This window comes from Nyctereutes procyonoides, unplaced genomic scaffold (genome assembly GCF_905146905.1).
Source record: "Nyctereutes procyonoides isolate TBG_1078 unplaced genomic scaffold, NYPRO_anot_genome, whole genome shotgun sequence".
NCBI classification, from domain to species: Eukaryota; Metazoa; Chordata; class Mammalia; order Carnivora; family Canidae; genus Nyctereutes; species Nyctereutes procyonoides.
In genome coordinates this window covers 14,703,403-14,721,314 of record NW_026575136.1, presented here as the reverse complement: position 1 = coordinate 14,721,314, position 17,912 = coordinate 14,703,403, and the positions used below count along the sequence as shown (strand labels likewise).

The window sequence follows — 17,912 nt, the reverse complement described above, 5'->3', positions numbered from 1 at the left end:
ATCAAACAGAAGGTCACCGATACACAAGCTAACAAGTTCCCTTTTTTGCCGTTATTGGAATTCAGAATAAAGTCCAAATGACTCCACCCATCCCAGGATGGAGCTGGAGCCAAACAAAACTTCAACAGCAGTTTCTTTGGGGGCTCGGGTGGTCGCGACCATGACCGTATTTTCTCACGTGAACTAGCTGCTTAAGGGTCACGGTTTTGCACTGCACGGCGGTTGTCTGCCCTGATTATGAAAATGCTAATGTTTCCATCAGGCCCAGAAATGGAACAGTGCAATGTCCTGTGAAGAATCCGTAAGGGGAAACCCCCCTACAACAGAGTAGGGGCCAGAGGGGAGCTCTCGGAGGCACCAGTCCACGTGGATGCCAAGGACAGACCTCAACAGAGGAGCTGTCAACAGGACCAACTACAGGACCAACAGGAAAAAATGCACACTGTGGGATCCCTGGATGGCTCAGCGGTTTGGCGCCTGCCTTTGGCCCAGGGCACGAGCCCAGGAGTCCCGGGATCGAGTCTCGTGTCGGGCTCCCGGCATGGAGCCTGCTTCACCCTCCTCCTGTGTCTCTGTCTCTCTCTCTGTGTGTCTATCATAAATAAATAAACAAATCTTAAAAAAAAAAAAAAAACGACACTGTGCCTCCTACAAGAAAGCCACTATCTCGGCAAGAGACCGTCATCACCTCGAACTCCTGCCTTTCTCCAATGGGACTTACATTCAAAACAACCCTAACCCAATTTCCTCCTCCTCCATAAAATAACCTTCCTCTCCTCTGCTTGTTGGACTTGCCTATGGATTTGCTGTAGCCTGCACGTCCCAAACTATGATTCTCTGCTAACCCCATATAAACCCATTTTTGCTGGTAAAATGACTGGTTTTAAGCTTAACAACTGAAATATCAGACTTTTTTTTCTAGATAGCACAAAATATACAGGGGCCAGGAATCAGGACAAAAATACCAATTAGAGGGTGCGTACAATGGAAAGGAAACATTGGAAACTTTTTTTTTTTTAGGGTTCGGTAAGTACCATGTTAGGGGGACGGTAGCCCAGGCCACCAACAATTCTATTCCGGGTGCACTTCCAGTTTTGTGATGCTTCGAGTAAAGCCCCACTGGAGTCTGTAACCCGGCCCTGCAAGTCAGAACTCAAGTGAAGTGAAATAGGACAGGTGCCTAACCTAACCACATTAGGGGACGTGCTGACCTGACCGCCACGGCTCGACTGCGCTCAGCAGCATCATTCAAGATCCACAAACGGCCCAAACAGGGAGCACTTGAGCTTGTGTGACCAGCATGGCCGTCCAGGCTTAGGTCACCCCACCAGCAAGCTGCAAAATCCTCATTCACTCCGGGTCTCGTGCCCGAGACTGTATGCAGAGCCAGTCGGCAAAGTGCCCGTCCTGGTCCTGGGCACCTCTTCTACGCTCAGTTTCTGGGGGCGCGCAAGCTTCCCAGCAAAGAGCCGAGCAGGAGCGGAGTGGCCAGCATGGCCCCCAAGGCCCACGACCCGGAGGAGCGAGCCCCAGCGTCCTGCGGGCGGCCCAAGGGAGGAGCACCCGCCGCTGGATTCTGGGGGCACACTCATGCACATGGAGTCCCTGAGCGCTCGGGAACAGAGCGGAGTCCGTGTGTCTGTACTTTCTGGGTGACGACTTTCAGCCACACTAGTTACCTTGTCCAGACTCCGCAGCTTCCCCAAAATGCTCTACAACTCCACCCTTAACACGGCACACAGCGCACGTGGCACGTGCAGACCTTGCCTTCCAAGCCCCACGACCGTCACCTCCAGGTGTGTCTCCTGCCCCAGGCAGTCGACTCCTCAAAGGTGCAGATGAGGAGGCTTTTTCCACCTTTGTGGCCCAGTGTCCTCGGTGCCTGGCTTGCAGCAGACACACCGTTTGGTGAATGAATGAATGATTGGGATTCTTTGATTTCTGCATACTAAAAATACACAAGGGCAGCCTGGGTGGCTCAGAGGTTTAGCACCTGCCTCCAGCCCAGGGCGTGATCCTGGAGACCCGTGATCGAGTCCAACGTCAGGCTCCCTGCATGGAGCCTGCTTCTCCCTCTGCCTGTGTCTCTGCCTCTCATGAATAAATAAAAATAAAATATTTTGTAAAATAAACAAACAAACACAAGCCCTGACATCGAGCCTACTAACCCACGCAAGATACTAATGGTTGCTCCCCGCCAAGGCAGCCCAAGTCTGCAGACCGTCACCGAGTGCCGATGGCCTTCGAGCTGGAACAACACGGCCATTTAACGGGGGACGTTAAAAAAAAAAAAAAAAAAAACACAAAGGTTCAGAGAGTTGACTGAAAGAGCCTTCAGAAAGCCCTCAGAGGACAACTGTCACTAGAAAAAAGCCAATTTGATCATAAGCTTACTCGGCCTTTACTATTTTAACAGTGGACACTGGGTTATTCATCCAGTTCTTATTTTATCTTTGATTTTTTTTTTTAAGGATATATATAGTCACTGTTGGTTCTGGGTCGACAACAACGAAATCCAGACGGCTGAAAAGATCTTGCACTTACCCTCACAGGGCTTTCAGTTTACTCCGAGCCATTACGCCTCTATTTATCATATTTATATTGTATCTGTAACTGGGACTCAAAGCAGCACGTTAGGAGCAGCTTTAAGGTCAGCAAGGTTGACTTCAGCCCCCGTGCCTTCCAGAAATGTGTGTTCTCGGGCCCTTAACCCCTCTGAGTTCCCACACAAACGCCCCTCCTTCCAGAGATCACACGCTGCGGCAGCAGTTAAGGAAACGCACAATCAGCGCCGACCTCCTACGCGCACATCAAACCCACCCTTAAACCTCACGGCCACCCCAAGACTTTTTTTTTTTAATTTTTTTTTTAATTTTTATTTACTTAGGATAGTCACAGACTGAGAGAGAGAGGCAGAGACATAGGCAGAGGGAGAAGCAGGCTCCATGCACCGGGAGCCCGATGTGGGATTCGATCCGGGGTCTCCAGGATCGCACCCTGGGCCAAAGGCAGGCGCCAAACCGCTGCGCCACCCAGGGATCCCCCAAGACTCTCTTAAATTCACGCACACGCACCAAAGAAACGCATCCGCTATTGTGGATTTGAAGGCTCCCCCAAGCGGAAGGGGGGGAGGATGGGGGCCGGGGGGGGGAAGGAAAGACGCCCCTGCCGCCTCCACCCGAGGCTTCCCCCAGACAAGCTCTAAGCCCACCAGACGAGGCATCACCTCACTCTCCGCCTCGTTGTCCCCAGGGCCCCTGAGGTCCAGGACAGCCCCGTTCACGCCCCATGTACCCCGTTCATGTCTGGCCACCCGGCCCCAGGCCGCGCTGTCCTCTCCCACCACTAGATCACCAACTACTCGACGGCGGGGACAGACGGCCTCATGCACCCTGCACCCCACGACCCTGCTGGCAACCCTGCTGGCACGCGGCCGGCCCCGCCGACGCTCCTGGGCTCCGACTGAAGGACGGGCCCCGCCAAGCAGCGGACAAGTGAGCAGAACTGAATGACGTAGAAGAAAAGGTGCAGCTCAGCCCAGTGTGCGACCAAGCCATGTGGCTCTGCCTCCTGTTCCGAGGAAACTTCCCGGACGCTCGAGGTCCGGGACGGCAGCTGCTCCCGACGCTGCGGCTCAGCAGGCCTGCCATCCCGCTGATGCTGGATCAGGACGGATCACAGCCACGGCGCCTACGGGGGAATTCAGTCCCGAGGGCACGCAGACCCTGGAGAACAAAGCACATGCGGTGAGGGGACACCTGACAGGTAATCCAGGGAGGTACATGGAGTAGGAGGGATCCGGCTGCTCCCGCCAAGCAGCCGGGGTGCAGGCCGTGCCCCCATCGCTTGGCACCGACCACCCGGCACATGGAGCCCCCGGAGCTCAGCGCTGCCCTCCGAGGCCGTGGCCCAGCCCGCTTACTGCAAGGTCCCTGGGGCTCTGGCCCTGAGACGGCCGGTCCCGGCCCTCGGCCCTCCCGGGGGACTCCGGGCCCCACAGCCTCACGCCCACCTGCCTCAATTACTCACAACTCTTGGAATCAGCAAAGGCGCTCGGGAAGCACCAAGCAAGCAGCCAGGCCCCAAGCGCCCGGAGCAGGGGCGCTGCTGCCCAACCCTTGCCCGACCCCGTGAAGAACATCGCAGGCGCGTCCCACTCATGGAAGCTCCCGCTACGGGACCAAATCAGGGACCGCGGGGCTGGTGACGGGAGAAGCGCCAACCTCGGGCCATCTGCCCGCCACGGCCTCCGTCAGGAGCCCACTCGCCCTCTGAGCACAGTATCCCCGGGCACCTTGCGGCCCAGGGAGCCAGGACGACTAGGGGCCCATTACACGCCATCACTCCATGAACACCCCCGCTGTCCCCTCCGCAGTGTCAGCCCAGCGAACCTCGGGGAGGCTCCCCCTGGGCCGGGTGCCGAGGACTCCAACTCGTGCGCCTGCCCCAGGAGCCACAATGGCAGTGGGCAAGTCGGACCCACCCGGCAGGAGCGCGACGAGCCATGCAAGGCTGCCACGAGCCTCGCGTCCTCCCACGGCCGCACCTCTGCAGGACGGAACTCCATCCAGGGCCCGATGAGCCCAACAGAGAACCCCCACTGTCCCACAGTAGGAAGATCAAACCAGGTAGAGTGGCTTCCCACGGCCCCGGGCGACCGGGCCTGCAAGGACACAGAGGAGGTGGGGCTCCAGAACACCTCGGAGGCCCGGAATCCCAGGCAGAGAGAAGCCCGGGGAGCACCTGCCATGCTGGGGAGCACCTCGAGCCAAGGTGTGACAGTGGGGGGGGGGGTCCTGGGGGCAGGGACCAAGTGAGGAGACAGGAGAGGAGAGGGGTCTGGCCAGACCGCAGACAGCCTCGAGGAGAGGGCTGGGAGGGTCGGAGGTTAGAGAGGACAATGGGGGGACCCCAACGACAAACACAGCAGAAGAGCCTCCCAAGTGGGACTGACGGTCTGGAATACCGTGACGGGGCTTTGAGGGGAAACTGAGGCACAGGGTGAAACCCACAGTCTTATACCTTTTGTGTGGCTTTTAAAGTTTTTATTTATTTACTCACAAGACACAGAGAGAGGCAGAGACACAGGCAGAGGGAGAAGCAGGCTCCCCGCATGCGGGACTCGATCCCAGGACCCCAAGGTCATGCCCTGGGCTGACGGCAGACGCTCCACCACTGAGCCACCCGGGCCCCCAATCTTATACCTTTTAATATTTCAAAAGCACCCAGAGGAAAGACGGCGAAGGCTGAGGCCAGGACCTGGGCCTGGGAGCAACGACGGCGGCCCGGCTGCGGGGGCAGCGGTGAGGAGCGCGGGCCGAGCTGCGGCGCCCTCCGCTAGGCCACAAGGCCACAGGCCATCCTCCCGGCGGGACGGACACCGGGCTATCACACTATCACACGCAGGGTCCGAAGGAGCGAGGGTCTAGAGCCACAGGAGGACCCCGAGGCCGGGCCTTCGGGACGAGCGGGCCTCTCGGGGCCTCTGGGGCTGAGAAACCTCCCGAGGGAGGAGAGGAAAGCTCCCGGCCGCAGTGTCGCAAGGGGAGGCCCCAGGCAGGCCCCGGGCCCCTGGGGCCATTCAGGAGGGGCTGCGGCCGGGCGGACCGCGGGCAGGGAGCACGGACGCTCAAGGGGACCCCGGCCCGGGCAACAGCAGCTGTTCAGGCCGCGGACGTGTGGGCCGAGCGCTCGGGGGGCCGCTTCCGCGCCTACCGGCCCCAACAGAAAGGCTCCCGAAAGCGGGATTCGGAGCTGGCAGCCTCCAGCTCCACCAGAGCAGCTTTCCAACTCCTCAAGCGGCCACAAAGCCTCGGGGCAGCCCCCTCATGGACGCCTGACAGTCACAGCGGAGCACCGAAGCCGGGCCACCCAGCGTGAAAGCAGCTCAACGGGGGCCCGGAAAGTCACAGACCGCCCGGACAGTCCCAAAATAAACGCTTTCTAGAAAGCCAGCGAGTACGAAACTCAAAACTCCTGGTGGGAAGGGTCTCAGAGAGGCAAGCGAGGGGTGCCACGAACCCAGCTGGCAGCCCCACGGTCCCCACGGCCCCAGTAGCCGGCAACGGGATGACGCCCGGGCGGTAAGGCCCCCCCCGAGTCCAGGTTCCTAACATCCTGGTCCTCGGGCTTCTGGACCGAACTGGTCCCCAAGCTTCACCAGACATCAGTCCTTGGGGACAGCAAGTCCCAGTCACTCAAGACCGCCGACAGTCACTAAGACGTGGTTTCCTCGAAGAGCCGCGAAGGCTGACCGCAACGGGGACAGAAAGGGCTGGGGCGCAGCCAGCCCACAGCTGTTCACCCGATCCATCCCCTTTGCACGTGCCCCCCCCCCCCGCCTCCCCAAGAGGACATGGGGCAGCACAGACCTGAGCAATCGTGCGGGGCTCGTGGAGCCAATCTGTGTCCTATCACCTTCTCCTTAGGTATCCTACTGCCTCCTTCTACACCACAAAGGATTTCCCGAAGGGTAGATGGAAAGACCTTCCATCTTTCTGCCACCGCGAAGCAGTCGTCCTCTTTGCCGTCCCCCATCGAAATAAAAATAAAACTCCATTGTTACTTAGTATTCCCATCTAAATCCAAGCCTTCTCTCGCCCTGTTCCCAATGACTACAAAGTTTCATCTGGTCATAAACTCAACTACCTACGTTTCCTTGAAAGATTTATTTATACTTCTAGCTGGAAACGAGACAATAGGAAACAAGACAATAATTGCTTCTATCCTCTCAATTCAAAAGACCACGTGCACTGTCCTCAAATTCCATACCACGAACACTGAAGATTATGAATAAGAGGAATGTCTATTTGCTCACGACTACTAAAGGAGTAACTAGACTCTTGCACGGAGAACAATCAGCTCATTCTTGACCTACCATCCTATTTATCTTTCTATTCTCAAAGCTAATTGCTTCTATAAGCACGCCAATTTGCCCTGATTATAGGATTCTTAATAAATGAATGTTGTTTACATTTCACAAGTGTATTTGAATTTTGCTCCGGGAAGCCAAGCTCATCAAGTCTTTGTAAGTGGTAAAACCAGAGATCAAAGCAAAAGGCCTGCACTGAACCAACAAACAATTAGGCTTGAGAATAGAGGCCTAAGCAAAAAATACAATTGATTTATTGATTTTCCTACCCCAGAAGTACACCTCAGGGTCACTGCTCACGCTCGGGTTGTATGCAGAACTTGCTCTGCAGATCTCCACCCTGATTACTTGAGGATCGTTTCCTAGTTAATAAGTCTAACATTCAACAGGCTTTGATCCATTTCTTCCGTATTTCTCATCTTGGTGCTGTTGGTTGAATCAATCATCTTTAAGAGGTTTTTTTTGTTTTACCAAACCCTTCCTCACTGTGCCTAATCTCCACACCATTTTTGGTTCCTTTTAAACAATTCCTTTCCAAAAAATTAAAATTAAAAAAAATTAAAAATAAACAATTCCTTTCCTACTCTACCCATCTGACTGACCCAGGCAGGTATACTTCTCGAGGCTCCCGGGTGATGCGGCCTCATGCGAGGACGACAGTTTCGGCTTGTCAGTCCCATCGTTATCCCGCCTTCGATAAAGTATTCAGCCAAACTTCCATGGGGGGGAAGGAAAACAAGGCGATTAAGTCAGGTTCATGAGCAAATCCTCAATGCAGGGCAGGCCCTTCAGGTACAGCCACACTTTAGTGACCAACACCAGGCACAGAGCCAAAAACGCCCACAGCCCGCCCGACACCTTTCCCAAGCCAAGGAGCTCTAGTGTGAGCCAGGCAGGGGAACCATCTACGCCAGGACAGGCAAGAGGGATTGTCTCTGGCAACAGAGGGCAGGGTTTCAAGCCTCAAAGTCTCAGCTCCCGGCAGCGGGGAGAGGGGCCCACGCACGGCAACCTGTCCTCACACAACAACGTGGACGAGGCGCCGCGAATCCACTCAGGTCGTTACAGGAACACCAAAAACGCAGCGAGAGGAACCCGGGGTGGGTCCTCCCAACTACAGAACGTGTGATAAGGTGACTGCACGTGAGCTCCGCCACCGGGCAAGTGATTTTCGTCTTGTGGGTTTTGTCAGTTTTTTTAAGACGGTGAAAAGAACAAACACTCCTACTGTTGACAAGTGCCCTTCTGGCTCTGGCTCAACGGGGGACCCGCGCATCCTGGGCCTTCGCTGCATCACAGCTCTCCCGCCGTCCGGCTCTCCAGCGGCAACCGCACACTCCTTGATGGTGTGCCGAGAGAGGCTTCTGGAAGAGGACAGAGTAAGTGGCAAGAGGAAGACCACCGGCAGTGCGAGCAGACCCATCTTAGAGGAGGAATGAGGGATGCGCCATCTGCAGAACTCGGTAGATCAGAGCTAAAAGGTGCACGTGGCCTCCCTATGGAGACCAGTCCTTGTGGCCGGGAATGGGAAGAGGGAAGAAACAGCCCCCATTTTATTTTAAAGATTTTATTTATTTATTCGAGAGAGAGAGAGAGAGAGAGAGAGAGAGAGAGAGAGAGAGAGAGAGAGAGAGAGGAGGCTCCCAGATACCAGCACCCTCTTGCAGAGTCGCAATGATCATCTGGAATCAGGGCTTCTGCCGTGGGCCACTTTCATGGCACCTCTTTACTTGCTTAAATAGAAGGAAGCCCACTGCGCCTTGCCTTTTTGCCCCAGGCCCCAAGCAACAGCTTTTATGAAGTCAAATAAATTTCCAGGGGGAGAGGAAAAAAAAAAAAACCATGAGCCTACACTTATTTTTTTTTCTTGAGCCCAGGAGGAAGCTACAAGGGGAACCCTTCCCCAGATGCAAGGACTCTAGGTCTAGTACCTGCAGGTGGCCGGCTCTCCTCAAGGAGGGGACCATTCAAGCCAGTATTGCACCAGCCGTGTCTTGGTTTTGCAAATAACTTCTAATCGCCAACATTTTTCTTACAGCTTCTGTGCGCACGACTCGAACGGAGAGCTCACTGCTGGCCTGACACCTCGAAATGGTAAAAGATAATTTTCCTTAAGCTTATGTAACTTTCAGTCACCGACCCTGGAAGCTCTGCTCTCCGGACCGCAGCAGAATGCAGCTACGCACTTTCTGCACAAAGCTCTCCAAAATGCAAAGTCGGCTAATGGAACACAGTATGGTATATTCTGGAAATTTTACACTGTCAAGTGCTATGACCTAAAAAAAAAAAAATCTCTTTACTATCGTAACAGTTGTATCCAATTTTATTCCGATTTACAGAAGAAAATCAAGGACCAGAGGAAAGAGCTTAACTTGCTCAACCTAGTGCAGCTGATATGATTCTAGCACCTAGGCCTCCTGCCTCCCAGGCCAGGGCTATTTGCTAAATGAGAGGCCACAAGCAAAAGTAATTCTTATCACCTAAGGATGTAAGGGTACGCATACCTTTTCTTTCCAAAAAGTCATCAGTTTGTGTTGCTGCCAGTCTCCGTCTGTAGCCAAACATTCATATTCAGATAATAGACTTTGGTCTACTTCTATGCTAAGATATCCAAATATATTGGCATTACGGGGGGTGGAATGCACCCCAATAAGAAGCATATATTCCTAGGTTTGGTGAAATAGAGCGGCTCAGGGATTAGTACCTAGGAGGAGACTGAAAGGGCTCTAAATCCCAACACCCCACCACCCACCCTTCTCTACCTCCTTTCCCTAACAAGAGAAAGGACGTGAGACAAATCGGCAAGCATCTGACAATGACCTAACCACACTCTCACCCATCCATCTGCTCAGCAGACCTCATGGCAAAGGCTCTTCTTGGAAATGGTTAAAAGGGAACACCTTGCAGAGGGAAATAAATGTTGAAACTTGACTTTCCTTGTCCTTTCACAAGTAATTACATTTGGAGTACATGCATCGTACTGACAGACTGTCTCTTTCTTTCCTCTGATTTGGAAATCCTAAACTCCCGACCAGGTCTACCTGAGTAGAAAAACCTGAAGAGCACACTTTTAGACCAAATCACTAACGCCATGCCTGAAAAACAGAACAGTACAGTGAAGATGCCAAAAGGTCTCATTTTGAATGTGAAACATCAAGCACTTCTAAGATATTTTTGCCAATTTTATAGTTTGAAACTAGCATTTATTAGATTAAGGGATTTAAAAAAAAAACACAGTTTTACTGCTAGCTCCAGGCATATGTTTTTTTCCTTCCCAGTTCAAGGGCCTCAGGAAGTACAACACATAATATGTGGGGTGTGGACAGAGATCCAAATCTGAGTTAAAAATCCTCCTAGATCAGCCATTCAACAACTGTAGGACTTTGGCAACTTAGGTAATTTTACTTCCTAGAATCATTGTGAGGATTAAATGAATATGTAAACATAAAGTATACACTCATCGTAGGTTCTCAGAAAAAGTTCCCACTTCTTCCTAAAAAAGAATCACTACATTCAACCTCAGGGTAAGGAGGGGAAAAAAACGGAAGAAATCGACTCAAATTAATCGCACGCCAAAGAAGTTCCCAGTATCAAACATACGATAATACTGCCCTAAACCAACACTTTCTAATCGGTCTTCTTCAGTCTGTTTGCGATTCAGCCTCATATCTGATATACCAGCTCGTACAGTCGGCTCAAAATTACCCTTTCCTCTGACATTCAAACAAAGAATCCTCAGGACAGCTCCTTGACAAAGGCATTAGGGGGCTTACATTCTAGATGTAGACAATGACTTCAAGCCAAAAATCAGTGAATGGATGGAAAGTCTAACATAGAAAGAAGCATTCTTGGACAGAGACCACCATTGATTCACCTGCCCCAAAATAAACTTCATAGCATCATCTCTGAAAATAAAGGACACGGGCTGTGTGTGTGTATTCCCAATATTTAGGCAACGTTTAACACAATGGAGAACCACATGGATGTTTAATTATAAATGTGTAGGACCCCAAAAAGTAGACACGCCAATGTTACCTGTAAAATATGTGACATGTATACACCCTAAAGGAATAAAACTAGATGACTGAATTATAATCTGTAAAATACTTCCACCAAATAATGTAACAAAAACAATCACCCATGTGTGTGCAAAGGCGTAGGCCCTTAGAGCTCAACCTGAAAGGCAGGTACAAGGTTGCAAATAGTTAAATGTATACAAGGAGTCAGGAGTGTTTTCCCACAAATGTGTTCTCTAACTATTACAAGTTTAAGACGACGGAGAGTCTCCTTAGGAAGATTAAGCTCCTAAGATTTGGAACCGATTTGTACTAGTCTTTAATTACAGAAGTTCAGCAATTCAAATGTATTTGAAAAAAAATTTTCCCCATAAAACAAGTACTACTTTTTAGAGTTTACCCATGCACTGATCTCAATTCTGCAATCTTTTACCCTCTCTTTTCCATTCGTATCAATTGATTTTTTTAGATTTATACCACTTAACCCATTTAGAGTGATGAACGGGTCGGGGAACAGTCACTGAGTAGGTCTGGTCTCAAGATTTCTCAGAAATAGATGGAGCTCTGTCATTTTAATTTTTACTTCCTCTTTCCCAACGCTTAAAATATTCTAGAGCTGGAGGGTGGAACTGTTTTCCATGCCCTAAATGTCTCATTAATTATGGATGTAAGCCATGCTGACAACGGGATGCTTGTACGCTTTCCTGTACGGTATTACTATCTGGTTTTCCTCCCCAAACATCTCCGTGATGTTCATCAGATACGGAAATAAAGCTAGCATCAGTAATGCCAACATGATCCCCGTTGCCCCGGGGTGAGGGATTTCTCCGCTTTAAAACTTGTCACCTAAAGTTTGTCCTTGTAGCTTGATCTCTAGACTACCATGGTTTGGGTTGATCTCTTAATGCATTTGTGAAAAAAAGCAAAGCTGAGGGTATCACATGGACAAGTGCCCTCACCCTGGACTTGTGTCCGCCCTATACAGGGCTCCTTTAGACGCTCTTGGAGGTCTCCAAAGAGCAGCTGGGGCCAACTGGGGACAGTCAGTCTGCAGCACATCGACATCCAAGGGCATTGCTCACGAGAGTGCCCCGGAGCTGAGGCTTTCCCAAAAGCTTGGTCTCCATTCAACGAAGGTCAGCCTGATATTTGTGTGTGTGTGTGTGTCTTTGGTTTATTTTGAGAGACTCACAATGTCATAAACAATTAAGAGCCGCATCCCGTAACTGCGTGTGACACACTGTAGGGCCGAAGTAGCCACAACCACCACCCACTGCCCCAGAGGGCTTGTGATGTAGAATCACGAACGTGTGCACACTGAGTCGTGCCGGCGCGACTCCGCAGTGGCACGGACCCACCGTGTTAACGGGGACGCATTTTTCTACAGGTGAGGCCGCATCTCCGGTCCTCGCCCCGCGGGGTCCCTGGGAGCTCGAGGCCGCGGCCCAGTCCGGCAGGTCCTGGGCCCTCCCGTGCCCGGGCGCCGCCGGTTCGGACACGGACACGGACGGACACACGGACACACACACACACACACACACACACACACACGCGCGCGCGCGCGCACTCCGCAGGGAGGCACACCGGGGGCCCGGAGCAGGAGGAAAAACCGCGCGCTGGGAGGAAGGGCTCCGAGCCGAGGTGCTGGTGCCCAGGCCTGCGCTGCTGCGCCCCGTCCCGGCGGTCCCGGGGGTCCCGGGGGTCCCGCGGGGGGGCGGCCCCTCCTGCCCCCCAGGCCCCGGCAGGGGACCCACAGGTGCGAGGGGCGGGGCGCGCGGTCCGGGTCCCCCCAGCACCCGGGGGCGGCCCCCGAGCTCGCAGGTGTGCGGACCGCGGCGGGGGGGGGGGCGGGGGCGCCCGGTCCCGGCGCCGCGAGAGCCCAGCACCCCGGGGCGGGCCGCGGCCTCCGCCCGGGCCGGCCCCCGCCCCGCCAGCCAGTTCCCCCGGCCGCTCCGCACGGGCGCGCGCTGTGCCGGGATTCGGGGGTTTTTCTGAACAAAAAGCCCGAGCGCCCCCCCCCGCGCCCCGGGCACACGCGCGGAGCCGCTGCTCCCGCCAGACAATGGGCCCCGCGCGGCCCGGCCGCACCCCGACCGCGGAGGGCTTCCCGGGGGGGGGGGGGCACGGGGTCGGGGGGACGCGGGGGGACGCACGGGGACGCGGGCGCACTCACCAGCACGACGGCGAAGCGCTCCTCCAGCTCGCCCGGCTCGGGCATCGGCAGCTTGAGGGGCGCGCTGTGTGCCCGCGGGTCGCTCTGCGGCGAGTCCATGCTCCCCGCGTTGCCCATGGCGCCGCCGCCCCCGCCCCCGCCCGCGCAGCTCCCGGCTCCGGCTCCGGCTCCGGCTCCGGCTCCGGCTCCCGGCTCCCGGCTCCAGCCCCGGCTCCGGCTCCTAGCAGCGCCCCGCGCCGAGCCGCCCGCCGGCCGCCCTCATGCCCTCGGCCGCCGCCTCGCCGCCCCGGCCGCCTCGCCGCGGGCGGGCTCCTCAGGGCGCCGGGCGCTCCCCGGCATGTTGCTCCGCCGCTCCCCGCCGCCGCCGCCGCTCCCCGCAGCCCACAACGGGCCCACGGCCGGCGGGCGCCACGCTCCTCCCGCAGCCCCGCGAGCAGACAAATGCCGCCCGGCGCTCGCGACACAATGCGCCCTCGCCGGCCACGCCCCGCCCTCCGGCCACGCCCACCGCTCGGCCACGCCCACCGCTCGGTCACGCCCACCACTGGGCCCCGCCCTGGCCCCGCCCCTCCCACTGTTCAGGTCCCGCCCACGGCCCCGGCCACGCCACGCCACGCCCCCCGGCCCCGCCGACTGCCGGGACGCGTAGTTTCCGTCCGTCGGGGGTCCGCAGAGGAACCGCGCCCGCCCCGCAGGCCGCCCCGGCTGGAGGCCCCCCCGGCTGGAGGCCACCCGAGTGGAGGCCACCCGAGTGGAGGCCGCCCCGGCTGGAGGCCCCCCCGAGTGGAGGCTGCCCCGGCTGCAGGCCCCCCCGGCTGGAGGCTCCCCGACTGGAGGCTGCCCCGGCTGGAGGCTCCCCGACTAGAGGCCCCCCGGCTGGAGGCCCCCCCGGGTCCGAGCCATGCCCTCGGGTTGGTGGGGCACCTGCCGGCCAGAGCCCTCCCCGGGCCTTGAACGCAGGCTTGGTCCTGCTCAGACCGGCGACGCCCCGGCTTCCGGCCTAGGAATGGGTCCGCGGGTGCTTGCTGCATGGTTCTTTCTTTCTTATGTAACGTATTCTTTTCTGTGATTAAAGTGTTTTATAAACAAACAAATACTTTCATGGATTTTCTCCAACTGCCAGCCCCGGCCCCCAGCAGCCGCGTCCGCAGCACTCCAGCCTGGCAAGGAGAAGATCCCCACCCGAAACCGTATTTCACGCGAAATAGAAGGGGGGACAGGGTGTTTGGGGAACGCTTTCGGGTTATCTTTGGCTCCCTGATTCTTCCATAACAGCCTTGTTCCAGGGGGTTTACAAAGCAGGTTGGCTCCGACCTTATCTCTGGGATGCTTTCCAGACCATCACTACCCATTTTAAAACAATGGAAACAGAAAAAACCTCATGGAGGAGTTTAGCCAGGTGCTCACGTTGTGGATTTCAAGGGCATCCACCTGGCTGCCTGGTGACCGAACCCATAATCCATCCTTTCTTAGCTCGGAGAAGTGTTTCTTTAGTCCTGGTTTGTGTATCAGAATCACTTGGGGAGCTTGATGCTAACACTGCACACACCTTGGGCCCGGCCCACTATCAGAACGCCCCTGAGCCTAGGGCCGCAGCACGGGCGTCTCTCTAACAGGCTCCCCAGGTGATTCTGATATGCAACCAGGGGTGTTACCCTCCTGCTAAAAAGCAGCTGCTTCTGGAGAAGGCAGTGCAACAAGACCAAACAAGGACCGTGTTTCATTCAACTCTATAAGCCCCAAGATGCCTTGAGCTTAGATGTTCCATGACTGTTGAATGGGCAAGTGAGTTTTATCAAAAGCCTATGGAGCATATGCGCGCAGAGGTGCATCGTGTGGGTATCATCCATTAAATAAACCACTAATGGTCTTTAAAAAAAAAAAAAGGAAGGGGAGAGAGTATAAATAAATTCACATTAAAACTCTGAGTAGGACAGCCCGGGTGGCTCAGTGGTTTAGTGCCGCCTTCAGCCCAGGGCCTGATCCTGGAGTCCCGGGATCGAGTCCCACGTCAGGCTCCCTGCATGGAGCCTGTTTCTCCCTCTGCCTGTGTTTCTGCCTCTCTCTCTCTCTCTCTCTCTCTCTCTCTGTCGCTCATGAATAAATAAATAAAATCTTTAAAAAAAACTGAGTAAATATAATCCGTATTCCAAAACTACATTGTATCAAAGTTAACAGTGTGTTAGGGACCAAAGAAAGAAAAACAGGGGTATAGATACATACATACACACCCCAACTAGTGAAAATGAGCAAGAAAAGCAGTTAGTTCAAACCAAGTGAGCCACATCTGACCCACAAATATATTTGTTTTCTTTCCAATCTCTAGACATGTACTTTGGGTCTGATTAACACCAAATCAGCCCACCCAGGGGGTTGCCCGTCTGGATGGAAAAGCTAGGATTCTTTTCCACACTTGAGAAATCCTTTTTTATTAGATTTATGGTCCCCTCTGGCCATATTTCTGCCAGTAACCAGGACCTTTTTCTCCCCTTCAGTCTTATCACATCTAGTCTCTCTCATAATCTCACACTTTGAGAGGAGCCAAGGACAAAGTGTGCAAATCCATGAACCAAAAGAACTCAGCCATTTCAAGGTTTGTAGTCTTTAATGTGTGGCTATTATTTATGAGTGTTATTTAGTATTAAATAAACAAAACACTCCATTATATCATACAACTTCTGTAAGATTTTCTCTCAAAAATCTCAGGGAAATATTTGTCTAGGGGAGGGCGTGGAGAGGGAGGAAGAAGACTTTAATTGTAACAGTCTTACTCCCCATAAAATTAAAATCGGACGATCATTTTTAAATATAAATTTCATTTTCTGATTCCTAATACATATGACTTCTTGTAGATGATGTTGCAAAAAATGGGCAAAAAAGAAACTGTTAAAAAGTATCCATTCACCTTCCATGGAAACTGAAATGTTAGAACTTTCTCTTCCATTTCCAAGTTATGCCAAGGGTCGCTTGATCAGGAATTCCCCCATAATACTGCAACAGCTTTCAAAGAAGCTCCTCCGTCATTCAAAACAAATAATCCTACGAGGTCAGCTGAGTTTCATGTATCTCCTCAAGTTTTAAATATAAGGAAGTGCCCGATGGCTAAGTTCACTTAGCTTCTTAAAAAGGCCCCGGTGCAACCTGAGAAGATTCTCCTTGTGTGCATGATTGTAAGACATGAGACAAGCACCCTATGATGAACAAAGCCATCTACAGCCCTGAGTCAAAACCGCGAAATTGTAGTAGTTGCAATTTTAGAGGGGATTACTTTGTGTCAATTTACATCCACAAGACTCCTGAAAGATTCATGTATCTATCCATATTTATTTATTTTTTAAAAAAAATTATTTATTTATGATAGTCACACAGAGAGAGAGAGAGAGGCAGAGACACAGGCAGAAGGAGAAGCAGGCTCCATGCACCGGGAGCCCGATGTGGGATTCGATCCTGGATCTCCAGGATGCGCCCTGGGCCAAAGGCAGGCACCAAACTGCTGCGCCACCCAGGGATCCCATCCATATTTATTTTTTAAATATTTATTGAGCACTTACTGTGAGCCAGATACTGCTATTGATTTTAAACAAAGTTTAAACATGGTTTATTCAATTTCTAAACCAAGTAATAATGGCTTCAATACTCTATTTTCTCATTAAACAAGAAATCTGGAGAAGGGTGGATGCTAGTATTGGTCAGCAACTTAGTAAGGCTAGGACCAGTATCTACGTGATGGCTTGGTGTTTTCACATACTTACAAATAGCTGCTAGAGTGCCACAAATCAAGTATATATTCAGGGTGAACAGTGGGGAAGAGGCCATTTCAGTTAAGTCTGTTCCTTTTATCAGAAAATCAAGGGGCACCAAGGTGGCTCAGTTGGTTGGGCATCTGCCTTTGGCTCGGGTCATGATCCCAGGGTCCTGGGATCAAGCCCTGTGTTGGTCTCCTTGTCCAAAGGGTGCCAACTTCTCCCTCTCCATCTGCCTGCTACTCCCCCTGCTTGTGCTCTCTCTGTCAAATAAATAAAATCTTTATTTAAAAAAAAAAGAAAATCAAAAGTTTGTCCAGAAGTACCATTAGCAGACTGCCTATTATTCCTCATTTTCTAGAACTGAATGACATGGCCACCCCCCCATCCCCTGCCACACACACACAGGAAGAACTAGGGGAGTGAGATAAAACCTGGGGCTGAACATATTTCGTCCCCTGGATAGGACCAAGATTCAGATAAAAGATAAACTGGAATAGACATGGGTGAGAAATGGGTAGACGGCAACATCTTCTAACCTCTCCCCTTCATATTTCATATCTTCGAATAATCCTTTGCATTTGCCTAGGACTTCATATTTTACAAAATAGTTTTACTTGCTTTATCTTAATTCGCCCCACCAATATAACAACAAGGAATTTAAAGCTCAACAAAGTGATTTTTCTCTAGTTTATACAAGTGATAAAGTTACAATTTAGGTATTTTGATTCCCAAACCAGTATCCTTCACTGCCTTTTAAAAAGAAAATAGCTCTCTAAAACTATCATTCAGAGGTAGAAACATAATGAGACTTCTGTTTCTGATCAAGACAGAGTAATAGAGACCCGATTGAATTTGAAAGTAATAAAATACTGGACAAAATATGTTAAAAAATGTCCCTCAAGAGTTATATGATATAGAAAAAAGAAGGACAGAGTGTTTGGGGAGGCTTCAGAGATGACCTTTGGCTGGAGCTATCTTATTCCTCCACAACAGTCCTCTTCCAGGTGTTTTTCAAAGAAGACTCGGCCCAACCCTGTCCTCTGGGAGGCAGTGAACTATAATAATCCCTAAGAGGTAGTAAATAAATGAAGTGAACCCTACAATCA

At 52.8% G+C, this 17,912-nt stretch overlaps 1 protein-coding gene across 9 annotated transcripts in view; it reads right to left on the bottom strand.

Moving 5' to 3' along the window:
• LOC129495450 (formin-like protein 2) overlaps positions 1–13,502 on the bottom strand; it is a 260,043-nt gene extending 246,541 nt beyond the window's left edge. For 8 of the 9 annotated variants that reach the window (XM_055302975.1, XM_055302977.1, XM_055302974.1 and 5 more), the window contains exon 1: positions 13,061–13,502. In XM_055302975.1, the coding sequence (XP_055158950.1) occupies positions 13,061–13,177 (117 nt within the window). In that variant the 5' untranslated portion in view covers positions 13,178–13,502. Of the gene's footprint in view, positions 1–6,371; positions 6,743–13,060 lie in introns of those variants that run through there. The other variant, XM_055302980.1, reaches the window with a different exon arrangement.
• Positions 13,503–17,912: the final 4,410 nt, after the last annotated feature.